Source organism: Podarcis vaucheri (assembly GCF_965113315.1).
Source record: "Podarcis vaucheri genome assembly, chromosome: 11".
In the NCBI taxonomy this organism is placed as follows: domain Eukaryota; kingdom Metazoa; phylum Chordata; class Lepidosauria; order Squamata; family Lacertidae; genus Podarcis; species Podarcis vaucheri.
This window is the reverse complement of record NC_138749.1, coordinates 17,615,697-17,641,624: the sequence shown is the minus strand read 5'-3', so window position 1 is coordinate 17,641,624 and position 25,928 is coordinate 17,615,697. Positions and strand designations below refer to the sequence as shown.

Genomic DNA, 25,928 nt, shown 5'->3' with positions numbered 1-25,928 from the left:
AGCTTCTCTCCATAGAGATATCAGGGTACAGAGTGATCCCCCGACTTGTGCTCATGGCTGATGGCGAGTTCCTTTTTTTTTTTTTAGTGGGCGTTCACACCGATCGTCGCATCCAACTAACACTTCGCTTGCCAGCGATTGGTCGAGTTGAGAACGGAAGCTGTGGTCACGACGTGTCGTAAAGCAGTCGGATCTTACGTAGCTATAGCCGATTGGCCGGTCTCTTGAGGCGGGACAGCGAGGTTTAGGTATGTTTAGCGGCGCGGTTGTTGCTGTGCTGGACGTGCAAGTGCAGTCTGCACCGGTTGGGTTTCTGCCTGTCGCGTGGAGAAATTGCACCGGTTGGGTTTCTGCCTGCTGTGTTGCTCTTAAGTGCGTGTGACGTTGCGGGGAGGTAAGGAAGGGGATCTTTGTGCTTGCTGGGTGGGAGGATGGGGAAGACCCTGAGGATGTCTAAAGGGCATGAATGGTTTTGTAACAGCTGAACATCTTATTAAAAAAATAATATTTTTATTAGGAATTTCAACACCATAATTTTTTAAAAAATACATCATCCACATTGTTCCCTCCCCCCATTTCCCCCACCCCTCCCCCCCGTGAATATATGCCCCCCTCCCATTCCCTCCCCCCAACTTCCCTCAGCTCCTATCTCTGGTTTCTCAACCTATGCTTTTATCTGCATGTTATGAAATTATAAAGATCCTCAGTTTATCTATATATTACCAATAAAGATTTTGTGAATGTTTATTCAAAAAGTAGCAGCTGAATATCTTATCACAGGTAGACAGACAACTTTAGTAAGATAGAGAGAGAATAATGTCAGGCAGAGTAGCATGATAAGATGTGGTTTAGTTCCTCTGCTTGTACTGCAGCCAGAGGCATAATAGGGCTGGATTTAAATATGTTACTTTTAGCTAAAATTGGATCTTGTCAAGCACAAATGTCAAACTAGGGGATTATTCAGTTGTGTTCTCTGGTGCAGCACAGAGAACCTACCCAAGTATATTAATGCAGTTGTTAATTAAAGATATTTAAGTTGCATTCATTAGAAGCATTTTCAATTTACTCAAAATGTTATTTGGCTTTCTGCAGGTCTCCTTTGGGATTTGTTTCTGCCCTTGGAGGAGGAGTCATTGGGTGGGTGACAGATCCCAGCCATGCCCCTTTCAACCCAGGGGGAAACCCAAGGTGAAGAGCAGAATGTTCTGGTTGCAAGTCTTGACAATGTCAGAAACCTCTCCACCATCCTGAAAGCTGTTCATTTTAAAGATCACGCTACCTGCTTCGCAACTGCAAATGGACTCAAGGTCACAGTGGAAAATGCCAAGTCTCTGCAAGCCAATGCTTTTATTCAGGTTAGATGGCAACAGTTTCTTTCCTTTTATTGTACTAATAGGCTTTAATTTAGCTGGAAGAAATAAATAAACATGTTAGATAACTTATGACACTTCAAAAGGAGAAAGAAGTATTATGAAAGACTAAAAGAATCTTGCTGTTGTTTCTCAGAGACATTTCTCTCTGTGTGAGAGAATATTTGAAAGCATGCCATTGTCCCAGTCTGGCAATGTATGTCTTCTACAAGTTAGCATCTCCTGCTTGCTTCTTACTACTCTTATAATATAAAGCTCTATTCTCTTTAATTTTTGCCTTGCCACACTGAATTGAATTAAAAGGACACAGCATGTTGCCAGTTTGTCAAGGCTTAGTTCAATTCAGTGGTAGGGGTTGTATTTTGTAACAGTTTCATCTTTTTGTCTTCAGTTTCCTCTCTTTCTAATTTACAGGCAGGGGTTTTCCAAGAATTTACGGTACAAGAAGAATCTGTGATGTTCAGAATCAATCTAGCTGTCCTTCTAGACTGCTTGACCATATTTGGGACAAGTTCTTTGTCAGGTATTGCCTGTGTGTGTGTGTGTGTGTGTGTGTTAATGGGTTATGTAGACAAGATGGACAGGTAATAAATTGAATAACTGTAATAAAGACACCTTTCTTTCCTCATCGCAGGCACTCAGACAGCCCTCCGGATGTGCTATCGGGGTTATGGTTACCCTTTGACGCTTTTCCTGGAGGACGGTGGTGTGGTGACTGTATGCAAAATCAACACTCAGGAACCAGAAGAGATCCTCGATTTTGATTTCTGCAGCACAAATGTTGTGAATAAGATCATCCTGCAGTCAGAGGGGCTTCGAGAGGCATTTTCCGAACTAGATATGTCCAGCGAAGTATTGCAGATTACCGTATCTCTAGAAAAGTCTAATTTGAGGTACTAGGAATAACTATCCTAGTTTGATAGTCAATGACTACATGTATTGTGACTGTGATTTTGAATGCACTACAAGTTTCTGGCATAAATATATCCCTCTTTAGGGCAGAGCCATAGCTCAGTGGTTAAGCACATATGCATTCACATTGCCTGGCATCTGAAAAGGATCTCAGAGTAGCGGGGGGGGGGGAGGAAGATTTATTCCTGGGAATTTGAAAAGCAACAGTACTGGACAGTACTGGCCAAATTCATTGACAGTTTCATGGTACAAGACACATGTCTTATGTGAGATCTAGGGATGGTCTTGGGATTTGAATTTGACTTTGATTTGGGAGACCTGTATTCATGCCTGCCAACTATCACAAACTTAACTGCGAGTTTGAGGGTAGCTAATGCATTTTTCCCATTTTCTCTTTCAGACTCTCCACTTTTGGGAATGCTGGAAGCACACATCTAGACTACCCTAAAGATTCAGACTTAATTGAAGCCTTTCACTGTAACCAAAGCCAGACAAACAGGTGAGCTGGAGTAGCCCATACAATAACCATTTGGTGTGACTGGTCCTGTTCTTACCACTCAAGTTCAAATACCAATCACTTGATGGTTGGTTATTTGCATTAACTAAGCTGCATGTACTCTGCCAGAAAGGTTATACAGTGGTACCTCGGTTTATGAACTTAATCCGTTCCAGAAGTCCGTTCTTAAACCGAGGCGTGCTTTCCCTAATGAGGCCTCCCGCCGCTGGTGCTTTTCTGTTCAGATTCCGTTCTTAAACCGAGGTAAAGTTCGCAAACTGGGACACTACTTCCAGTTTTACGGAGTTTGTAAACCGAATTGTTGGTAAACAGGACTGTTCTTAAACCAAGGTACCACTGTACTGTCACTCATGAGAAAACATCTCAAGTCAATATAGATAATTGACAGTGCCCTCTGACCATGCTGATTGTACTCAGTCATTAGGGATTTAACCCCAACTCAGGGAACTAGGTCAGCAAATCTGTTTATGGTGTAGTGTGAGAGGCAAATACACTTTTATGGATTATAATAGCATTGATCTTGGATATACAGATAAAGTAAATATATATATACTAATACACATGCACACAAAAAAAGGAAATGCATAAATATTGCATTTGAGTGAAATTGTTTCCAAATTGCTCATTATTTTCAATAAATAAGTTCTCTAGTTCCTTTGCCTTGCTCACTATTATAATATCAGTCACCTGTAAACACGTGGGCCAATTCCCAAAACCTTATTATCCCATCATCCAGGAAGTGAGTGAATTCTACCCTGCTCCCCAATTATAACAAGTAACCGCACAATGCTGCTTTTAGCAGGCAAATTTCCGGTTCTTTATCCACCCATAAAAATGCATCTTTAACAGACCTGGATAGGATTATCAATAGATCTACACAGACCATGTTTCCTCTGGGACAGTTTGCCTTATCACCATTATTTTGATAGAGGGTTTTTTTATTTGCTCAAGTATTTTAGAGAACGTACTCAAAAGGTGTTGCCTTTTTTGATTTAACATAAAATTTTAAACATTGCTGTTTCTGTAAGTTCATCTTTGTCAATAAGTTTGTGTCTGATAATTGGCAGCAACCTATTAGCAACTATTTTGCCTTAATACTTCATCTTGTCTTCCTCCTACTTCTTTACAGATATAAGATTGCATTACTCAAGCCATCAACTAAAGCACTAGTTTTATCCTGCAAGGTGTCTATTCGAACAGATAACAGAGGCTTTCTCTCACTGCAATACATGATCAGGAACGAAGATGGACAGATCTGCTTCGTAGAGTTTTACTGTTGCCCTGATGAGGACGTAACTGAAGCAGAGATTTAGCTGTGAAGTACAAACTGTTATTTTGTCCCCCCCTTTATTAAAAGCCATATTGGATGTTCAGCTGTAAAACAATGAATGAAAGCTTGGACAACCAGTTGTGAGATTTACTTACCTCTGTTTTAGAGGCAAGATCTATTGCAATGGGTAATTTGGCCTCTTGACATGTTTGGAAAGAGTCATTGTGTATGGTGAAGCTTTTCTGGCAAGAAATATAGAACGACTATTCTGATGTCTTTCATTGGAAACAGTACTTATCACAGAGGAATGCAACTTTTCCTAAGTATATTTTATGTGCTCTGTGGAAGTTGGGCAGGTGATCAGAAGCTGGCAATTTCTGGGAGGTGCACAGCTGCTTCCCCCAACCTCTGGCCTTTCAGATTTTGCTGGATTACAGCTCCCATTGTCCCTGACCATTGACCATGCTGGCTGGGGCTTACATTGGATGTGACCTAGAAACAAGGAGGCATGCTTGACAATATTTCTGTCAATAGGCAATATTTCTGGATCTAGTACATGACTATACATTTGGGCCTTGATTTCCCTCCTATTCACATGTTACACATTAATTCATTGGGTGCCTAGTCACAACCTTACTTGATTTCGGGGAAACAGTGTCCCCAGAAATCTGCAAAACTGTCCTTCATATATCCCCCCTGTACTCCTTCACTGTTGTGAGCAGGAAGAAGGAACATCAAAAAATGCAGATATAGGACTGTGCTTGGAAGATCATTTTCTTGTGCTAGGGCTCTCTGAATGCCCATTCCATCTAAGAGCAGCACCAGGGCAAAGCATCTTTCCATGTACAATTAATATTCACAATTGGGCTACAGGCTGTGACATAATTAGCTAATAACCTGATTGTTGCAGCCTTGCTTTTCTCACGGTGCATTAGGGATATATTTCCTTGTTTCCAGTGACTAGGTCTTGCCGTTTGTCTAGAGATCAGGGATTGAGCAGCATAGCAGTGTCTCTCTCTTCTGTTTCATGTTGGTCCCTTCATGTACAGCAGGAACCCTGCAGAAAAGCAAGAGAAGTTTTTCCTTCTCCCAACAGTTTTTCATACCTAATGTAAAAATCATTTTTAGTTGAGGGGAAAAAACTTTTCATTTGGCAGAACACAATTGAGGGGGAAAAAACCTTTCATTTGGCAAAACACAATTGCTGCCTTGCAAATTCTGAGCTGTCCAGGCTAAGCTGAAGAAAATAAAATATTTATTCATAGGACAATTGTGCTACTAAACACGTGCTGTTAAGCTGTCATTTATTTACTTTATATTTATTGTTATGGTTGCAAGTGTTTTTAATAATAGGATTTAAATATGTTTATAATATAAAGGTTGCTCTTGGAGCATATTTAAACAGAGGCTTGGACAAATCCCCCCTCTGTGGCCAGTGTGGTTCCGCTCTCTGATGACTGGCCAGCCATCTTCTCAACTTTGAAGAGGCAAAGGTAGGCAGAGATCTCCTGGCAGTCACACTCTGAAACCCAGATTTGAAGCCTAGACATTCTGTTGTTTGTTATTTTTCCTGCACCCCCGTAGTTCATCCTAACTCCTGATGAAACTTACATCTTCAGCATGTCCAGGAGCTCTCGTATCTTTTTCGATTTCCTGGGACGGGAGCCATAGATAGCAACCTGGATCTGCTCACACTACATGGATGTAAAGCGGAAGAGGCCATTATTTCCTTTTCGTTATTCTGTTCATCCCAGTATGTACAGCGGACAGCATTGTTTCCTAGCGTGGGTTAAAGTAAAACAATCTGGGAAATGCACTTGCTCTGACCTAAGTGTGGTTAAGAGGCTACCTTACTAACTCAGGTGGTCTTCCTGTATCTTCCTCTTTAGGACAAGGTGTGGTGGTGCCTCATGGGCTGAGTTGAACATTAGAACCTAGGTGCAGGCTTGGGCCCTGGAATTTTACAACATGAATGGGGAACTTATGGTGCTCCAGCTGTTGCTGAACTGTAACTCCCACCATCTTTGACCATTGGCTATGCTGGCTGGGTCTGATGGGAGTTGGAGCCCAACTATATCTGGAGGGTCACAGGTTCCCCATACCTGCTTTACAACAGATCCCCCCCCCACAACCAAAAAATATATTCATAGCTCTTTAGCAGCTGTTCAGTAACTGGGCAATGTATCAGTTCCATTGGGTTCCATTGCCCAGCCCAGAATCTGTGATGATCAGGGTAGTGATGGAATCTCAGAAAGCAGTTGGTTCCTATGTAAGGGTTTATGGACAGCCTTCCCCAACCTGGGGCTTCCAAATGTCATTGGACTCCAAAAATCTAAGCCAGAACTGGCCAATGGTCATGGGTGATAGGAGTTGTAGTCCAACAACAGCTAGAAAGCACCCAGTTCTGGGAGGCTTACTTAGGAGATCATTTTAATTGTTTGGGCCCTAGCCCTTGAAAATATAGTATCTACCTTCTATAGGGAATTTTCACCCTTTTTATAGAAAAAGAGCTGCCTTCATTTAAACTTGCAGCGTGATTGCACAAAAACATGGTAATTGATTACCTTACTGAGCAGCTGAAAGGCCTCCCTTATCTTCATCTCTGCTAGGCAGATGCAGCCCATAATATACAATCTTTCAATTGCTTGTTCATTAAAATCACTGCAGGGATCAGACTGAGATATAAATGACTCTTTGAGTAAGTCATAGGCCTGCTGAATAAGAAAAAGAATCCATTGCAATGTCTTGATTGCTATATAACAATAATATATCAATTATCTCTGGGGGGTGCCGTGTTGTGTTAGGGGTGTGTACACACACACACACACAGTGTTAAGGAGAAACTGCTTCCATTCCCTTAATGAAATAACACCCATTTCTGAACCAACTTAATGATCTGGAAATTCAGCACTGTTGATTTACTGCTGGATCTCAGCAATAGAAATTCAGCAAGGCTGCAGTCCTATACCCAGTTACCACCATTGAACTCAATGTGACTGAGTAAACAAGTATAGGATTGCAGTGTTGGTTTATTTTCTTATGAGGCAAGCTTTGGTTTTATTATAAGATGGACTGATCTATAAAGACACGAGGACCTTATACTGTCATAGTGCTGAATGACTTAAAATCAGATTTATACATGAGACCAAGCTGTCATGGCAATAGGAATCAACTAGGTAACTTTAGCTAGTATTTGCTGCCTCTGGGTTGTTTCTGTCTATCGCTCTCTCACGCTCTCTCTCTCTCTCACACATACACACTGAAAAGAGAGAGATGTCTATGGAATGTATCTTGCCACACTGTAGACATCCAAAATAAGTTTATCAGCCAAAAAGGCAGCAGCACAAAATTTCAATTCACTTCAGGCATCAAAAAATCCCATGCTGTCCCTGCTTGGCACCAGGAAAGTAGCAGGCAGGGATGAGGATAGGGTGGCTGTGGACAGGACTCTATTGGAAAGGCTGTCTAGTTTAAACATTAAGAAGGGAGAGCAGGAGGGGCCTTGAGTTTGCAGATACCTAGATGCATAAGCAAGTCCCCTGTTCACAGTCTTTTCCATTATGGTGAAAAGTAGTGGGGTTTTTGTCTAATTGATTTATAGCAGTTTTTTCTAAATTTGCACCTATAAATTACCATCTTTTTGTAAAGCACTTTGAGGCTTTTTACAACCAAGTGGTGTATAAATTTTATGAAATAAATAAACATGCTATTTTTACCTAAATCAATGTCCTCTTTTATTGTTGGTGTGTTTCCTCTTTTCTAGCAATGCGTAAGTGGCCACCCTAGAGACACTGGTGGAGCTAGCTGCTCCAGCACCCGGAGTGGCGCACATGCTGTGCACCCGGGGGTGGGGCTAGCCACCTGCAGGGGCGGGGCAAGCATCCCAGGTGGCGGGGCAGCGGTGTCACCCCCCTCAGGGATGACACCCAGGTCAGGCTGCACCCCCCACACCCCCTTCCTCCGCCTGTGCCTAGAGAGAGAAATGGTGTCACTCCAGAGATCGCTGGACTTCAACTCCCATCAGCCCCCGCTAGAACAGCTGATAGCACCAGGGAGGATGGGAGTTTCAGGCTGAACAATATCTGGAGGGACACAGGTTTCCCATCCCTGGTCTAGGCAATCCACACTCCCCTGCAAGCTGGAAATGGTATCAGCTGAACACACCCACCCTTATGTGCTCTTTTTCAGCTGAAAGGCTTACACCTGTGTCCCACTGGAACTGCTGTTACCTTTCTTTTCCCAACTCGCCCAAGCCATTTACTGAAGTCTTCCAGGGCACTGATTGTTCGAGAATGGTTCGTCCCCAGTGCTGACTTGTAGGCCTCAAGACTCTCACGGAAGTACATTTCAGCAGCCTCTAGAAAAACGAGCAGTATAATATGTTTTAATGTGTGACATTTTAATGTATTTTTAATCTTTGTTGGAAGCCACCCAGAGTGGCTGGGGAAGCCCAGCCAGATGGGCAGGGTACAAATAATAATAAATTATGATGATGATGATGATGATGATGTTACGGACAAAAGTCCAGTGCTGGGGTGATGAGTCAATAATCACACCAGGGAGGTGAAAGAGGATTTATTCAGACTACAGTAAGAAGGTACAGGAGAATCAAGTTCCAGATCCTGCACGTCTTTTCACAGCGTGCTCCAACATTTTATACAGTTTAATTACATGGGTTAATACACACAATGATTCTATTGGCAATCAGCATTTAGTGTAAGCAATCCCTGTAGCAATCTACTACTTTTTTTGGTCTCCTCTCATTTTGCAAAGCCAGCAGTTACAGCTTCTTAGTAAACAGGTTAAGGGATGACGGGACTTCTTGTCAGTTTTAGCTTAGTTTGGGAGAGGTGCAAAGGGCAAGATCTAAATTTGTACAAGATGTGTCAGGATGTTAGCAGCTTTTTGTCAGTTTCGCACCTATTCATTGTAGTGTTATTTTGAGGTAGAAAAGTTACAGAGAAGGCTAATGTTATGCCTGTCTTGATTTGAGCTAATGCCTATTAGAGACAAAATGGAGTCTCTCTGGTTCTTAGTACATGTTCCCATCAAGTGAAATGCACCTTTTTAATGAATAAGTGTATGATTTGTTCCATTTCGGTTCAATCATCCTAAAGGACTAACCATTTAAGAACCAGCTCAGGGAGCTGTTTCAAGCTATTAAAAGAACTTGAAGGTATATATGTTGGGTTATTTCTTATCTCCTAAGCAGCAGCAAACTAAATTCAGCATGAGCCGTAAAACAGCTTATCAGCATAAGAGGAGTTCCAACTCTCAGTGGTAGGGAATATGCTTTGTGGACTGAAGGAGCTGGATTAAATTCTTGTCAACCCTAGTTAAACTAATTCAAATAGGAGATTTGGGAAAGAGGGGGGCAGGAAGGTCTAACGTCCAGGGTCCCACTCAGTAGAGTGAAGAAGAGGGTTCCTAAAGGCAGAAGAGCTGGTTTAGGACACGGGTGAAGTAAGTGAAGAAAAATGCATTCTCAGCTGAGGCTGAAAAATCATTGTCCAGAGTCCAAACCATCTGTGCTCTTGCTAGAAAAGGCAGCTGTGGACTGGGTGAGGAATTGGTCTCTAGTACAAGGCAGCTCTTGATGGCAGTGGGGTTGGAAAAGGAGCATCATAGATAAGAACATAAGATCAACCCTGCTTTCAACAACGACAACCTCTGGGAAGCCCACAAACAAGGGCCTGAAAGGAATAACCACCTGTCACTACTTGTTACAAATCCTGTTTTATGAATTGCTGGAAGGCATATTCTGAAGCAGAATTCTTGGCATCTCACTGAGCTACAGTTCCCAGGATTCCTTGGCGACGTGGAAGCTGAAATGGTATAAAGTGATATGCAACATGCATTGCAAAGGAAAGAACTTACATATCCATCCCAGTGCCTTACCTGCATGCTTTTCTTCTCCAGTTGCAGCATAAGCCTTCCCCAGTAACCATGCTGTTGAGGCAACTTCGGCACTAGATTTCTTGTACAGAGCTAGTGACATGGAGTGGGCCTGCCAGGAAGAGATGGACATGGTGTGTTCACATCATAGCAGCTGTGCTCTCTGGAGCTCTGGACGAACAATTTCATTAGCGCCCTGAAATACCTGGCAGCCAAATCCTCTAAGAGCCTATAGTCCTCCTCACAATCCTAAACTGAGGGTCCCGGATCTAGCCCATGCTCTGTATCTCTCCCAACAGCATAGCTAGGGATGGAGAGCATGAACGCCTCCTGTGAATGCAGCTCCACATAAGAGGCAAGCCGTTTACTGCAAACCAACAAAGAACCCTGGAAAACCATTCAGTATGCAAAGCTGTCTAATTATGACTCTAGTACTCTAGAGGCAGTGTGGTGTAGTGGTTAGAATGTTTGGCTAGGATCTGGAAGACCAGGATTCAAATCTCCACTAAGCCATGAATAGGGCTGCCATACATTCCGATTTTCCCGGACACAGCTGGGAAACAGGCTTGAAAATAGCGTCCAGGCAGATTATCTCTGAATCGGCAAAATATCCAGGAAATCCTGTACGTATGGCAAGCAGGGTGGTTCGTTTGTTTTTAACAACTTTGTCCGGATTTTCACTTTTGGGAGTATGGCAACCCTAGCCATGAAACTCACTTGGGGTTGTCACTGTCTTTCAATCTGTCCTTCCGAGAAAGATTTTTGAGAGGATAACATGGAGTGAGGGAGAATCATGTACGCCTTAGAGGACAGGTGGGATGTAAATATAATAATAAATAAATAAAAATAAAGAGAGTATGGCCCTGGTAGCCATGTCTTCAAATCCAGTGTGGTCAGCAGCTTATCCCTCTCCCCCAAAGCAAACCTTTTCTAGTGCTTGGAAATGTAAGGAGCAGCACATGCGTGAAAATGAAAGCATCACTGTAGCATTTCTGTGTACAACATTCGTTCAGGCTTTCATTCAGTATTTGTTCATTTAACGTTCAGACATGCAAGCACTCAGTTGCTGTTTACTGTGGGTGATAAACCAAGAATACAGTGGTACCTCAGGTTATAAACGCTTCAGGTTACATACGCTTCAGGTTACAGACTCTGCTAACCCAGAAATAGTACCTCGGGTTAAGAACTTTGCTTCAGGGTGAGAACAGAAATCGTGCTCCAGCAGTGCGGCAGGAGGCCCCATTAGCTAAAGTGGTGCTTCAGGTTAAGAACGGTTTCAGGTTAAGAACGGACCTCTGGAATGAATTAAGTACTTAACCCGAGGTACCACTGTAAATAAAATGGAGAATTATTGCCACATTGCAATCACAGAATTACTCCGTCTGAAAGCAGACAGTGTTTCCAATAGCCAACCATGACAGCTAAAGTGGTGCAATAGTAGTTTTTACAGCACAACCCTTTACCTGTCTTCTCAAATGAATGTACACCTTATATTTTATGTTAACCACTGAGAGGTTTTGAGGATTAAGCAGTACATAAATCACATTAAGTAAAAAAATAAAAATAAAGGTAAACCTTTGCTTACTCCCAGTGAAGTGGGTATAAGATTGAGGTTTAATACACATGTCACCTGGTAGCTCTATAAAGTCAAAACCACAGACTCAGTTTACATGCTGGATTGTTATGAGGTTCCTTGCCTGTAACAAATACCCCATGGATTTTTCATGGTTTCCCTTTGCTTGCTCAGTTTGGGCTATCTTCTGATAGAGGTTTATCAGTTCTGGAGACATCTCTCCTTCGGCTGAAATTACAGCATCAATTGCCTTCTCAAAATGCCTGGCTGCCAACTCTAACTTGTTTTGCTGCAGACTTGCCCTAGAAGGCAGAACAGAGCAATTAGATCTAAAAGTCCATATCTTTTAAAAAGTGAAAATATAAAATATTTGTTTGTTTAGTGTTCTTGTATACCGCTTTTCATAAAAAAGCAATTTTAAAAAGGAATATCAGTAAGAGGTACAAAAATAACAAAAACACAATTTAAAAACAACCATATAATAGATGTAACAATATCTGACTTTCTTTGTACCTGAGAGTATGAATCAAATTCTGCTCTCAGAATACAACTTTCTACTCTCGGAAAACAAGTTTTCTAGTGGCAAATTCTATCACTGAAAAGCACCAAGTAGGTAGCAGCAATAATAGTGCTGACCACCAGACGGCAGTGTACAACTTGCACATGCATGTGTGTTACCATCTAAAAGAGGTGCCACTGCCCTCCCCAAACACTTGCTGCTAAAGGATCAGTTTGGTGCCTTCATGGTTAGACATGTGGGAGCAAAGTCTGGATTTTGGCCTGGGCACAGGATCAGGATCTTGACAGGAATCCGCATATAAGACTACAAAGCCCTTTTGATGGCAGGAACATCTCGATCTAGGGAGTGAAGAGGAGTCCCAGCACACATGCACATTCAGTGCAATGCCAAACACATGCCCCCTGAGTTCAAGAGAACTTGCCACCCTGTAACTAAGTATAGTATTGCAGCCTAGAAATGTGATTTAAGTCGTTCAGTAAATAGCTGTACCCTTATCAGGCCACTGGTCTTTCGTTTACCTGCCCAGTGCTGCAAGAAGGTCTCTCTCAGATACTTTAAGTTCAGGAGTCTGGGTCCCTCTCCAATCCATCCTTCTCAGTTCTTCCATAATCCTTTCAGCTTTCTGCAGTTTGCAGTAGGATTCTTTGCCAGTAGAAAAGTCAAGGAAAAGCAGTGAGGCCACTCAAGATTTATTCTTTTTAATCCATTAAAATCAACACAAACAAAAAGCTGCAATATTGCCTGGAACAGGAGCAGAGAACCTTTTTGGCTCTGCAGGGCAGATTCGTATCAGATCCTAGGCATGTGGGCCAAATATGACAGGTGGGTGAGGCTCCCTGGAGTCTGGAGTATCATCAGTTACCTTACCTGGAGTTGGGCATTTTTCTGCTTGTGTAGTGATGAACCATGGGACAAGGCAGTTGCTGATCTCTAATGGCAGCCCTATCAAGAAATCCAGAGACCAAGCTAGCTCTAAACATTGCAGGGCCGTGTTCATCACAAATGCCAGCTGGGCTGACTTCATGGATACTGGCAATGAACTCTGGGTGACGTGCTTCTTGTGAGAATGTTCTCTTTAGATGTCCAGAGAGCTGGCACCAGACACTGTGGTGCCTGAAGTAGAAAAACTAGGTGTCACCCATTCCTAATAACTGACATGAGGCACAAGCCCCATTCAAATACATGGCAGCTGCACAGGAGCAACAATGTGCTCTTGCACAGTTCTGGTTGGTTTCAATGGTGCTTGGTCAGAAGAATGTCTGCCACATTCATTCCCTGCTTGCTGGCCACAGCAAAGGTAAAGGGACCCCTGACCATTAGGTCCAGTTGTGGCCGACTCTGGGGTTGCAGCGCTCATCTCGCTTTACTGGCCAAGGGAGCCGGCGTACAGCTTCTGGGTCATGTGGCCAGCATGACTAAGCCGCTTCTGGCGAACCAGAGCAGTGCATGGAAACGCCCGCTGGAGTGGTACCTATTTATCTACATTCACTTTGATGTGCTTTTGAACTGCTATGTTGGCAGGAGCAGGGACCGAGCAACGGGAGCGCACCCCGTCGCAGGGATTCTGTGGTTTAACCCACAGCGCCACCCGCATCCCTTGGCCACATAGCTACTTAGTTCCTAAATCAACACCAGGTCTCCCAGCATATAGCCTCACTTGCCAGTTGCACTGATCCAGTCTCAGCCTCTACATATGCTGTACCCTCTTAGATGTCTGGCTCTTGAACCCACCAAGGAATCAGTGTATGAAAGCCTGCACCCATGTTGGACTGTGGTGGCAGTGTATGAACACAAAGCTCGGAGGGGATTTTTAAAAAGAGATTCCTATTTATTTGCTAAACTTAATATGCCTCATTTGTATCTCTCCCTTCTTATAAGGTGCTCATAGCAGCGTTTTAGTCTCACAGCAAGCTTGCAAGGTAGACCGAGAGGCTGACTTTTCTATGCACTTCTGGTGAGCTTCATAGATGAGCAGAGTTGCTTCGGTATTTTGCCTCCAAATCCCCCTGTTCTGATCGTTGCATTGCAAGGATATTTTTTCTGCATCAAATATGATGCACCCAAAGTATAGTAGATTGTCACAAGCGTGCTCAGAAACTCTCCTTTTTCGTCTGAAGATGCTGGAGGGGCGCCTCCACCTGTAAATATGGTGCATTTGGCTGAATTTGCATGTTGCATAGCCTGAATGGGAAGACCTGGGGAAGTAATAAGATGACTTTAACCACATAGAATGACCTGTTCACTAATCTGCACTACATACAAACACTTCAAGCAAAAATGTTCTCATAAACCAGGGACAGAGAACCCAGATGTTGTTGAGTTCCATTTAGGTTTGTGGGAGTTATAGTTTGACAATGTCTGAATGGCCACAGCTGCCCTATCCCCACCACAAACAATTAATGGACTTGAGAAAAGAAACTGATTGCTAAAAGCTTTTGTGCATGTAGCTGCAACTGAAAATTTATATATGGGAAGAAAGGAAAATATGCCAATGTAAGCCCTAAATTGAGAATGATGAATAAATGCACATTTCCAACTCAGTCTCCACCAAGAAATAATCAATGATATCAACTATCAGTCATAAAAATTGAAGAAAAGAACAGCAGCTGCAAAATGAGTGCTCCATGATGACTAAAACTGTGATCCCATCTCGCCTTGGAGGCAGATCATCTCATTGTCCTATGAATACACGTATCAGCTCCTTCAAAACCTCTTTTTTGGTAAACTGCTTTGAGGTTACTATTACAATTCAGCGGTGTACAAATTTTATGAAATGAATGAATGGATGGATAAAGCAAAGTGGTAGATGAGAAGGGTGACGGACAGAAGGGTTGGATCCTCTAGCTGCAAATTTGCACTTTGTTGTGAAAGTGGCAAAGCGTCTTGTGGCACCTTAAAGACTGCCTGATTTATTATGGATGGAGAAAAGTTGTTCTCCGTTGCTCATGACCCTGAAACTTATGGGCTTCCATTGAAGATGAATGTTAAAAGGTTTATGAGCGTCAAAAGAAAGAACTTCTTCACACAGAGCATAGCTGAACTATAGGAGGTGCTGCTGCCAATCTGAATGGCTTCAAAAGAGGATTTAAGCGAATTCATTGAGGATAAGGCTATCCAAAGCTACTAGTCTCAATGGCTGTGTTCCATCTCCACTGTCAGAAGGAGCAGAATAATAATAATAAATGCCAGTTGCTGGAAACCACAGGAGGGGAGAGTGCTTTTGCACTCAGGTAATTCCCATAGGTATTTGCTTGGCCACTAGACTAGATGTCCCATGGGCCTGATCCAGAAGACTCTCCTGCTCTTACTGTGCCACAAGAAGTCTGTTAGTCTCTCGACATGTTAAAGACTCCTTGTTGCTTTTGCAGCAGCAGATCAACACAGCTATCCTTCTGTAGTTTGTGGTGAAATAATTAAGTGACCAGCAGTTGGAATCATATCCTTAGTGTTTTCCTTTTTTTTTTGAAAATTATTTTCATTTGATTTTACAAATTCATTCACACTCAAAATCACAAATAATAAAAATTACACAAGATACTCCCAAATCTCTAGATTTCCCTTCTCCCCGCCATGGGTACTTTAGTCAACCTTTTCAACTGCATACTATAAATCCTCCTAATTTTTCAGTCCTCCATTGTATCCAAAAAATAAGTTTGTATCCTGTTTCGGAATCAGTGTAATGTATGCCTCTTTCCAAGATTCTGGCAATTTCCCTGTGTTTAGTATTCCATTCATCACACCCTTTTTGTGCCAGAAAATCTTGTTTTCCTTACCCAAACTGACATGTGTATCTTATCATTATTACATACTAGCTTTTTTACCTTGAAGGGTAAGGTAACCATGAGCAAGATTAGCAAGTGCCTCTGCCAACTTCCAGTGCCCATTTCCATAGACAATTCTCGCCAGAGCTGTACATTGAACCAGTTCCCTGCAGGCTTTATGTGCCTGGAGAAAACACACACACAAGATTTGCTGTAAAAAAAGAAGAAATTTTCCAATCTGCCTGTTTCTTGCTTCCGCATCTCAGGGCCGTTCCCTGGCATCTCCAGTTAATAATAATAATAATAATAATAATAATAATAATAATAATAATAATAATAATATCATAATCATATTAAATAATAATAATCAGGTAGCTGGTGAGGTAAAATAACTGTGCCAGAGACCATAAAGCAGGGAGGATGAAACCTTTCTCAACTTGAGGTCCACTTTTCCTTCTAGGCACATGTTCCAGTGGCCACATGGCGCTGATAGGCAAGGCCAGAGGCAAAAGTGGGCAGAGCAAAGAATATCAGTATTCTACAAGTGCTACATCATGCCCACATTGCATCTATAAGTATGTGATCGTTTAGTACACCTTCTTTTCAGCGCCTGCTGAAGACATTCTTATTTAGACAATCCCACCCAGTCATTTAGAAAGCTTGTATGAGTTTTAACTTGCTGTAGTCTGTTCTACTGCGGTTTTAACTTTCTGTATGCTTTAAAATAAAAACTGTAAATAAAAAAATACCGGTACTTATAATTTGATCGCTTTATATTTTTTGTAAAAGATAAAGCAATCAGGTATTCCATAAATTTTATGAAATAAATAACTATTACATTTGTACTGTAATAGTTATGCACACACACACTTCCTTCTCTACCCTCCACCCAGGCAATCAAGGAGCTTTATCAGAGTTCAAGGACATTCTGTAGCCATGCACCCACTCAAGGTGGGTGCAAAGGAGAACTGGTGAGGGGCATGGCCTGAGGAGAAGGGCTGTGTCTGGGAAGAGTCCTGGAGGCCACACATAGGGGCCTAAGGGCCACATTCAGTCCTCCCTGCCCTAGAAAGCCACTTAGAGTAGCCTAGGGCTGGGGAACGCGTGACCGCCACCCGCCTCCCCCAAACGCTGCTGGATTACAACTTCCATCAGCCCCTGCCAGCATGGCCAATAGTAAAGGGAGATGATGGGAGTTGTAGTCCAGCAGCATCTGGCGGAGAGGGAACCCCTGGAGCAGGAAACACTGGGCTAGATGGACAAATATACTGACCTAGAAAAGGCAGTGTCAGGGGATGGTTAGCTGCTTGTGCTTAAAATTGTGCCCCTTCAGAGTTTGTGCGACCCCACAAACCTCTGTGTGTGACAGAGCTCCTCAGACATGTCTGCTCTAGTCACTAGTAGAGTCTGACAGTGGCTGTCTGCGGAAGCGCTTCCAGCAAAGAAGTTCCTTAACGGAAACGCGTCTCCTGGACTCACGACGTGGCAGCTTCCGGCGAAGCATGGGTCTCCCTGCAGTTGCTTCTGACACCTCCCCGCTATTTTCGCTCGAAGTGTCTCTCACCCCTTTCTCTCCCCTGCTGCTTCCTGCCTGGGCTGCTGCGTCTCTCTCAGCATTACTGAGATCCCCCTCCTGAGACCCCTGAGTTTGTCCTGGGCGTATTCATCCTGCACCGTTCCCTCTACCAGTTCCCTTTGCCCCACCAAAGCCGCCCCACACACCCAGCGGTCCTCGGGAATAACATGGGTCTCTTCGGGTGCACCCTCTCCCTCCAAATATTCAGGTTTGCGTGAGAGAGCGTCCGCCCTAACGTTCTCCGGGCCTGGTACGTAACAAATCTCAAAGTTAAATTTGGAGAACTCCTGGGCCCATCTCAACTGCCTTTGGTTGAGCACTCGCGCAGTTCTCCAATACTCTAGATTCTTATGGTCCGTGCACACTTGCACCTTCTGTTGTGCACCAATTAGTAGGTGCCTCCATCTCCGGAAGGCCTCATAAATCGCAAGAAGTTCCCGGTCGTGCACCGTGTAGTTTCTCTCAGATTTGTTCAGCTTTCGCGAAAAGAAGGCACACGGTCGCCACTCTGACCCCTCCTTCCCCGGCTGCAGAAGAAGCACCGCCCCTATGGCTCTGTCAGAAGCGTCTGTTTCGACCCTCAGCTTTTTTTGTAAATCCACATGTAGAAGTTGTTCGTCAGAGGCGAAGGCCCTTTTCAGTTCCTCAAACGCTCGCTCCGCCTCCCCCGTCCAAACAAACTTCTTTTTGCTGCTGAGACAGTCCGTGATGGGCGCCGTCAGGTGGGCGAAGTTTCGGATGAACTTACGAAAAAAGTTTCCAAACCCTAGGAGCCTCTGCACATCCTTCTTGGTCTTGGGTGTTTTCCATTCCAGCACCGCTTGAACCTTGCCGGGGTCCATGGCCAGCCCCTTGTCTGACAAGCGGTACCCCAGGAATTCCACCTCCTTGGTATGAAACTGACACTTCTCCAGTTTCACCCACAGTCTGTTGGCTTGCAGCCTGCTCAACACTTCTCTGACGTCTCTCACATGTTGCTCCTCATTCTCCGAATACACCAACACGTCATCTAAGAAGGCCACGCAATTCTTGTAGAGCAAAGGCCCCAGTACATGGTTCATAAAGGCTTGAAAACACGCGGAGCCTGTTTGTAATCCAAAAGGCATAACGAGGTATTCAAATGCCCCCAAAGGGGTGAACATGGTGGTCTTCCATTCATCCCCTTTCCTTATACGTATCAGGTTGTACGCCCCCCTTAGGTCCAGCTTTGTAAAAATCTTTCCTTTTCGCACCCTGGTCAAAATATCATCAATCCTGGGCATAGGAAAAGCCGCCGGCTCTGTCACTGCATTTAGGGCCCGAAAGTCACATACCAGCCTCGGCTTGTCCGTGTTTTTTTTATCCACAAAAAACACTGGGCTACCCCCCGCTGCCTTGGACTCTCTGATGAAGCCTCTCTTCAGGTTCTTGTCAATGAACGCTCGCAACTCCTGCATCTCCCTGTCTGACATGGCATACAACTTGCCTACAGGAAGCTGTGCTCCAGGGAGTAAATTGATCTGGCAATCAAAGGGCCTATGCGGGGGTAGTTGGTCCGCTTCCTTCTCGCTGAACACGTCGCTGAGATCAGCATACTGTGGTGGCACCTTCCCCTTCTCCATCACTTCCGTCCCTGCTAGGGTGGCTTGGGCCCCTGCTGACCCCTTTTCCGCCCTGCAGTGTTCTAAGCAGTGTGCGGAACCGAAGGAAACCACTCTTTGATGCCAGCCCACCAGCGGATCATGTAGGGCTAGCCAGCTCATTCCCAAAATAATGGGAGCGCCTCCCAAGGTGGCCACATTAAACGCTATCAGTTCTGTGTGCCTTGCCACCCTCATTATCATTGGGACGGTCTGCAAGCTGACGCCTCCTCCCAACAGTTCCCTGCCATCAATCGTGGTCACCTGCAGGGGGTTGCTTAAAGGGATAGTCTGTATCTGGTGCTCAGCAGCAAACTCCTTGCTCATGAAATTGCAGGAGCTGCCTGAGTCCAACAGCGCCTTTATTTTTAGGGGGTGTCCATTTTGCAGCTCTAGCGACACTTCAATCACTAGAGCAGGTCGAGGAGCTTCTGGCACTGGCACTTGGGGAAGGGGCACTTTCACTGCTCTTTGGCCTGGCTGCAGTGCCCTGCTGGCAACCAGGCGTTGGCTTTTACCTGCTCCGTTTCTCCCTGCTCTTCCCCCTCAACAGCTCCCACCATCCCTTGCCATTCCTTCCTCTGGGGGCAGACTCTGGCAAAGTGGCCTGGCTGTTGGCAGAGATAGCATTTCCGGGCTCCCTTTCCCTCCTTCTTCGCCCCCTCACTGGGCTTTGAAACTGCGCGCGCGCGGGCTGTTCCGATTTCCATCGGCTCTGCCGGCGGGAAAGCTGGCTCAGGAATGTCTGGAATGCGTAACTCCTTCCAACGTTCCCCTCTCCCTTCCCGCCTCTCCAAGGCTCTTGCCTCCTGGCGCGCTCCAATGGTCAGCGCAGATTTGGTCAGCTGATCCATAGACCCCGCCCTGGGGCTCCTGGCCAGCTCGTCTTTCACAGCTGAAGAAAGACCTTCTTCAAATAGCATCTGAATGGGTGCCGCCGATAAATCCCACCCCAATCTGTGAATCAGCATGGTAAATTCAGTCCAGTACTCACGGACAGATCTGCTTCCCTGCTTGCAAGCCATTAGCTGTCTGCACACCACCCCTTCCTCAATATCACTGGAAAACATGATATCCATTGCACGAAAGAATTTCATAGTGTCCTTTAGGATATCGTTGTGCGTTGCCATCAGGGGTCGAACCCAGTCCCGCGCCCCCTTCTCAAGATGCCCAATTACGAACGCAACTCGCGATTCCTCATCAGGGAACTCATCAAACTGCACATTCAGAGCATATTGCATCTCAGTCCTAAAGGCATGGTAATCCTTGGGGTCCCCCCCAAACTTCTGCACCAATCCTGGTACCTTTCTGGGGAACTGAGTGGTTCTCCCCTTTTTGTCAGCATCCTGAGCCCTTCTCTCCTCGAGCCTCGCCGTCTGCAGCGCAAGTTGGACCTCCAGAGCTTGATACCTTTCTTCCAAGCTTGGACCAGCTCCAACCCCTGCGTCTCCGGTTCCGACTGGGTTGCTCATGATGCTTTCTCCTGCACAGGCAGCGTACAGAGACTGTCAGACTGCTGTCAGGGGATGGTTAGCTGCTTGTGCTTAAAATTGTGCCCCTTCAGAGTTTGTGCGACCCCACAAACCTCTGTGTGTGACAGAGCTCCTCAGACATGTCTGCTCTAGTCACTAGTAGAGTCTGACAGTGGCTGTCTGCGGAAGCGCTTCCAGCAAAGAAGTTCCTTAACGGAAACGCGTCTCCTGGACTCACGACGTGGCAGCTTCCGGCGAAGCATGGGTCTCCCTGCAGTTGCTTCTGACACCTCCCCGCTATTTTCGCTCGAAGTGTCTCTCACCCCTTTCTCTCCCCTGCTGCTTCCTGCCTGGGCTGCTGCGTCTCTCTCAGCATTACTGAGATCCTCCTCCAGAGACCCCGCGCTCCCCCTGCTGGTCCCTGCTTTGGCTGTTGACTCTCTCCCAGTCTCTGGGAGCCTTACCACTTCCCTTTCCTCCGATGTCAGTTCCCTGACAGGCAGCTTCTCTGACTTTGTGTTTCCCTTCTTTACAGATGCCAGATAACACTTGGCAGGGTTATTACATATTTTACATGGCTGTTTATTTGTATATATTTTAACTTTTTATATATGGATGTTTTATGATGGCCTATATTTGTAACGCCGAATAAAGTTTTGGCAAAGTAAGCTAATATATATATATATAGATACAGACAGTGCTTTTTTCTGGGGGGACGAGACGCGGGGAACGCATACCCCTAAACATTTTGTGAATCTAAGTTTGGTCTCATTAAGGGGCAGTATTTCAATATGAGCAGGTAAATTAGAGTACCCCTAAACATTTTTTCTTAGAAAAAAAGCACTGGATACAGATATAACGTTATAGCATCAAGCACACACAGAGTTAAATCTCTGGAGCACCTGAAGCCTGCTTTCGTGTCCATATATTGCAGGTTTATCCTACCCTTCCTTCTAAGCGGCTCAGGTCAGCATACAGGATTCTCCCCTCTCTTTCTTTTATCCCCCCAACAAGCCGGTGAGGTCGGTTAGACTGAGAGATTGTGGCTAGCTTCAGGTCACCCAATCTGCCACCATTAATCCTATATACACTCATTAATTTCCAATAGTATTCAGGCATGAAAGGAAACCAAAGGATAAGATTACCTCTTTTTCTTCGGCAAACCTTTTTGCCCTTTCTTGCGCTTGCATTAACTTGGTTGCTGGTGTAGCCAGCAGCTCGGACCACATTTCATTTTCTTCACGGTCGCTGCTCATTTCATCTGAGCACAGCTTTTCCTTTGAGTTTTAAAAGGTTATAAAGCAGGTGTCAGCAGCTGGCAGCCTTGGGATCAAACCTGGCCCTCTTTTTTTTTGGGGGGGAGCACTGCCTTGGACCTATGGCTGGCACTCAAGGATGGCTGTGATCATGAGGCTTGTCTCTTAGGGAGAGCTTATCATGCAGTAGATACCTACATTTTATAAAGGGCCCTACAGAAAACAGAACTAGCTGCTGACCTGGGTTGTAAAGCCAGCATCAGCAATAATAACAACAACAATTCCCTTCCTTGGTTACCATTAAAACACAGAACTAGGATTTAGGCAAGCAGTAAAAATTTGCTATTTGGCAATTTATCACTTCAATGTGTTCTAATCTGTTGTTGGCATCTGTCTGTCTTGAGAGACAATGGAGTACATTTCCAAGGGGGAAGTCAAACCACTGGAGAATCACAGCGCCTGCTGTGGCTGCAGAGACTGGTAACTCATAATTGCTGCATCCCATATTGTTTTTGCTGCATTAGCAGTAGTGAAATTACTTCCCTGGACGTCAGCTTGGGCAGTGTGTATGGAGGACTTGGGCTGCCCAGATGACAAAACCCCTCCCTAATCATAGCTGTCAACTTTCAGATTTGAAAATAAGGGATCAGCAGCCTCGAAAATAAGGGATCAGCAGCCTCACCTGTCCCGGGGACAGTCTATGGGATATCTAACAATCCAGGATAGAAGTGGGAAGCAGCGGGAAACGGCGCTGGAATAAGGGAATTTTCTGCAAAAAAAGGGGGAAGGTTGACAGCTATGTCCCTAATATGTATTATTATTACTATTACTATTATTTTGCAGTTAGCAATGGCACGGTGGAAATTGCTGGAGCTGTTCACAGCCTGCTGTGTGAAACTGACTCCACAGTTTGCGCTGCCCGCAAGGGCGATGACTTGCGAATGAGGGAGTTGTGTAGCTTTGAGGTAAAGCTGCTTTTAACCAACAGGCAGGCTGTGGCGTGACATTATGTACACTGTTATTTCTCTCTCTCTCCAAACCTCCAATTCTCCCTTCTCAGCTTTGCTTTTCCCCCTCACCTTCCTCCCCCCTAAAATACGCCCGACTAAATACATCACAGGTCTAAAGGGTTTTTGTGATACCCTCGGAGCTGACAGGTGAAACAAAATAAATCTAAAATGGTTCACGGCAGCAAAGGTATCAGCTAGCTGAGAGCTGTTGCCTACCTCAGAACAAGGCAGTGGATCTGGAACTCAGTGGAAAGGAACTTTCCCACCCTGCACTTGATTTTGCCTCGTAGGTTTACATTAACCACACATAGAAATATGGCATTAGGAATCAGGTTCTTTTGGGTGGAGACCTTAGTTCCTTTTGTGTAAGGGATTGTTTTGTCTGTGTGTGAAAGCAGCGTCTCTCCCCAAGCTGTCACTAGGGTGACAGTGTGTTGCCCCAGTTGTCCTGGTGACTGAAAAACAACCTTTGGCTTTTAGATGGAGCCATTTTTCTTTTTTGGAAAGCTCAGTAACAGCTGAGGGGTTTTAGGAGGCTGATAATTAAAATGCTGCAGGCCCACTCTCCACATCCCAGCCACATTTAAATCCTCAAAGGCTGAGAGTCAGATGGTGCGTCTGCTCTGGGCTGCATTCAGACAGCACCTTATCCTGTTATCCTCACATTTCCTGACCTGATTTCTCTGTGTTGTGGGATCTCTCACAGGACATAAAAGGCACTTCTGGAAACCTGGTGGGGCTTAGTGGAAATTTAGCATGAATTTGAGTGCTGTTCCCAGAAAGCATATGTGTTTGCAATCCTATTAGCTCGGAAAGTTTTGTGTTCGAGTGTTGCATTGTAATTTCATGGTGACAACCATTGGGGCACACAGTTCTTTTCCACAGTTTAAAATTCTAAATGGCCACAGCTCTGTAATGTAACAGGCACTGCAGTGTAAAAGAAAGCTTCAGAAATCAAGGCAGATGAGCCAGCGTTATTACCAGGAAAACTTAACAACAAACCCCACATTCTCAAAGCAGCAGCTCTAGCGAGCGTTGTGGGTGAGCTGAAGTCCAGGCCTAGATTCTACAGTCCCCACATTTTACCACATTCATACCTGAACGTGTGATACCACTTTTTAAAAAGCCATGGCTTAATACCACTTTTTAAAAAGCCATGGCTTTCCCCAAATAATCTTGGCAACTGTAATTCGTTAAGGGTGCTGAGAGTTGTGAGGAGACCCTTATTCTCCTCACAGGCCTACAATTCCCAGAGTTCCCAAGGAAGGGGAATTGATTGTGAAACCACCTGGGAATGTCCTATTCTGTTTTACAGCTCAAAAGTGTGTGTGTTTGTGTGTGTGTATGTATACACACCCACCCCATCTAATCTCTGTGTGTATACACATCCACACTAGACAGGAAAGCTAGTGTGCAAAGTCTGTAGTTGGTGGGCAGGCTGCTTGCTTGGCATCAAGCAGACCTCTGCATCTATATGTGCAGGGCCTGTACTCACAGGTGCCGCCATTTTAATTATACTGCTGTGCCCCAGATGTTCTTATGACAAGGTCTAATGGCGCCAGCAATACAGGCCCGTGAGACTGTAATTTTGCTCAGTGTTGCCACTGGGCTGCCATCTAAGTCCCTTATTCTTAAATAGATTAATATTAATATTAATATCAAATAAAATATTGAATAATTATTAAATATTTAATACATAACACTTATGGTCTCCCAAAGGTGATGAGCAGCACAGAGTGGCATCTAAGCTCACTGGGGCTGCCATCTTAGTTATCAAAGTTCTTTGCTCTACTGCATGACAAACTTGTGGCAATAGTATTAATTAAGTAATATAGAGCATGCATCCACCACAAAAGCCAACATCCACGATGTGAGAGAAGATACCAGAGACACCAACAAGCTTACATCTAAGCTTGATTTCAGATTCAACCCCTGAATCACCACAGCATAGCCATTTTATCCAACTCCATTTCCCATTTTAATTATGCCCCCCCCCCATTTCAGGAGAGGGGCCAGTGTGGTGCTGGTGATTTAAGTGTGCCCTATAGGGGCTCGACTCCACTCTACAACACCATTGTGGCACCCAGCTTCCTGCCCTAATCCTCCCTGTAGCCCAGCTGAGCTGTGGGAGTTGTGATTGTCAGTGGTGGGCCCCTGCATTCACCCCAGGTACATTGCACACTTACACCAGGACTGCTTCAGAAGGCTGGGTGTGCAAAGAGAACCCAAGGAATGGCCTCTTCAAAGCAACAGCTTTGAAAAGGCCAGTTCCAGGCTAGCAATCCTTCGGAAAGAAATTTAAAAGCAAAACTGCTGATTATCACGTCGTCGTTCTACGAATCCATGGAGCAACTGCACTTGGAATAGTGTGCCTAGTTCTGGTCGCCTCACATCAAATAGGATATCATCGAGCTAGAAAAAGGTTCAGAAACGGGCAACCAAAATTGTCAAGGGAGTGGAGAAAGGTTACAAGATTTGAGGCTTATTGTTTGGAGAAAAGTTAAGAGGAGACCTGACAGAGGTCAATAAAATAATGCACAGCATGAAGAAAGTAGAAAGGAAGTTTTTCTCCCTCTCACATGGCCTTCTAGTGAAGATGGTGGATTTAAGACAGGCAAAAGAAAGTGCTTCCTCATACAGCACACAAACTATGCAATTTGCTCCCACTAGAGGCAAAGATGGCCACCAACTTGGGTGGCTTTCAAAGAGGATTCGACAAAATTCATGGAAGATAAGGCTATGTTCTCTCCCCACTGTCAGAGGGAATGTGCTTCTGAACACCCATTGATGGAAGCTACGGAAGGGGTGAGATGTATTGAGTTCAGGTTGCAGGCTTCCCATGGGCATCTAGCTTATCACTGTGATAACAGGATGATTGCCCTGATCCATCATGTTCTTCTTATGTTCTTTAAATATTTGAGTTTCTTCTCTTGGGTTCACTACAATATCCCAAACGCCGATATATTTTGGAAAGTGGTCTGTCTGTCTGCTGTGCATTCAGACACCTCTTAACGGTTTCTGACATCAAAGAGCAGTTTTTCATCTATGGTTGGATATAATTGGACACCTGTTTGAGTTCAGATGGCGGACCGAATCTTTCAAACTGCAGTTTTTTTGTGTGTTTTTTTGGTTTCTTAGAATTCCCGAACAAAACTTAGTACAAGGCTGCTAGTACAA

The 25,928-nt window shown here is 44.5% G+C and overlaps 2 protein-coding genes across 6 annotated transcripts; one reads left to right on the top strand and one right to left on the bottom strand.

Moving 5' to 3' along the window:
• The first annotated feature begins 159 nt into the window (after positions 1 to 159).
• Positions 160 to 4,203, top strand: RAD1 (RAD1 checkpoint DNA exonuclease). Of its 3 annotated transcripts, none has more exons than XM_082242236.1 (6): positions 160 to 248; positions 1,093 to 1,355; positions 1,785 to 1,893; positions 2,005 to 2,263; positions 2,683 to 2,781; positions 3,929 to 4,203. In XM_082242236.1, the coding sequence occupies exons 2-6, from the start codon at positions 1,158 to 1,160 to the stop codon at positions 4,110 to 4,112; spliced, it is 849 nt and encodes a 282-aa protein (XP_082098362.1). In that variant the 5' UTR covers positions 160 to 248; positions 1,093 to 1,157; the 3' UTR covers positions 4,113 to 4,203. The 3 variants fall into 3 exon arrangements, with proteins under 3 accessions (XP_082098362.1, XP_082098364.1, XP_082098363.1); XM_082242238.1 differs by lacking the exon at positions 160 to 248 and adding an exon at positions 255 to 372; XM_082242237.1 differs by lacking the exon at positions 160 to 248 and adding an exon at positions 255 to 394.
• On the bottom strand, positions 4,141 to 24,623 carry TTC23L (tetratricopeptide repeat domain 23 like). Of its 3 annotated transcripts, none has more exons than XM_082242102.1 (12): positions 22,968 to 24,623; positions 22,424 to 22,510; positions 21,631 to 21,762; positions 15,879 to 16,029; positions 14,093 to 14,252; positions 12,576 to 12,707; positions 11,662 to 11,839; positions 9,968 to 10,076; positions 8,299 to 8,426; positions 6,634 to 6,783; positions 5,681 to 5,763; positions 4,141 to 5,126 (listed from the first exon to the last, which is right to left on the bottom strand). In XM_082242102.1, the coding sequence occupies exons 3-12, from the start codon at positions 21,739 to 21,741 to the stop codon at positions 5,048 to 5,050; spliced, it is 1,281 nt and encodes a 426-aa protein (XP_082098228.1). In that variant the 5' UTR covers positions 21,742 to 21,762; positions 22,424 to 22,510; positions 22,968 to 24,623; the 3' UTR covers positions 4,141 to 5,047. The 3 variants fall into 3 exon arrangements, with proteins under 3 accessions (XP_082098228.1, XP_082098230.1, XP_082098229.1); XM_082242104.1 differs by having other exon boundaries at positions 15,879 to 16,002; positions 22,968 to 24,622; XM_082242103.1 differs by lacking the exon at positions 22,424 to 22,510.
• Positions 24,624 to 25,928: the final 1,305 nt, after the last annotated feature.

What these genes read in the sequence shown, in the direction of transcription:
- RAD1 (XM_082242236.1), top strand. Translation starts at nt 1,158, where the DNA reads ATGCCCCTTTCAACCCAGGGGGAAACCCAAGGTGAAGAGCAGAATGTT. An exon ending in TGGGACAAGTTCTTTGTCAG is followed by an intron (nt 1,894 to 2,004) that starts GTATTGCCTGTG and finishes TCCTCATCGCAG; the next exon opens with GCACTCAGACAGCCCTCCGG. An exon ending in AACCAAAGCCAGACAAACAG is followed by an intron (nt 2,782 to 3,928) that starts GTGAGCTGGAGT and finishes ACTTCTTTACAG; the next exon opens with ATATAAGATTGCATTACTCA.
- TTC23L (XM_082242102.1), bottom strand. Translation starts at nt 21,741, where the DNA reads ATGAGCAGCGACCGTGAAGAAAATGAAATGTGGTCCGAGCTGCTGGCT. An exon ending in TCATATTTGATGCAGAAAAA is followed by an intron (nt 12,708 to 14,092) that starts ATATCCTTGCAA and finishes TGACTTTTCTAC; the next exon opens with TGGCAAAGAATCCTACTGCA. An exon ending in CCTTTCAGCTGCTCAGTAAG is followed by an intron (nt 5,764 to 6,633) that starts GTAATCAATTAC and finishes ACATCCATGTAG; the next exon opens with TGTGAGCAGATCCAGGTTGC.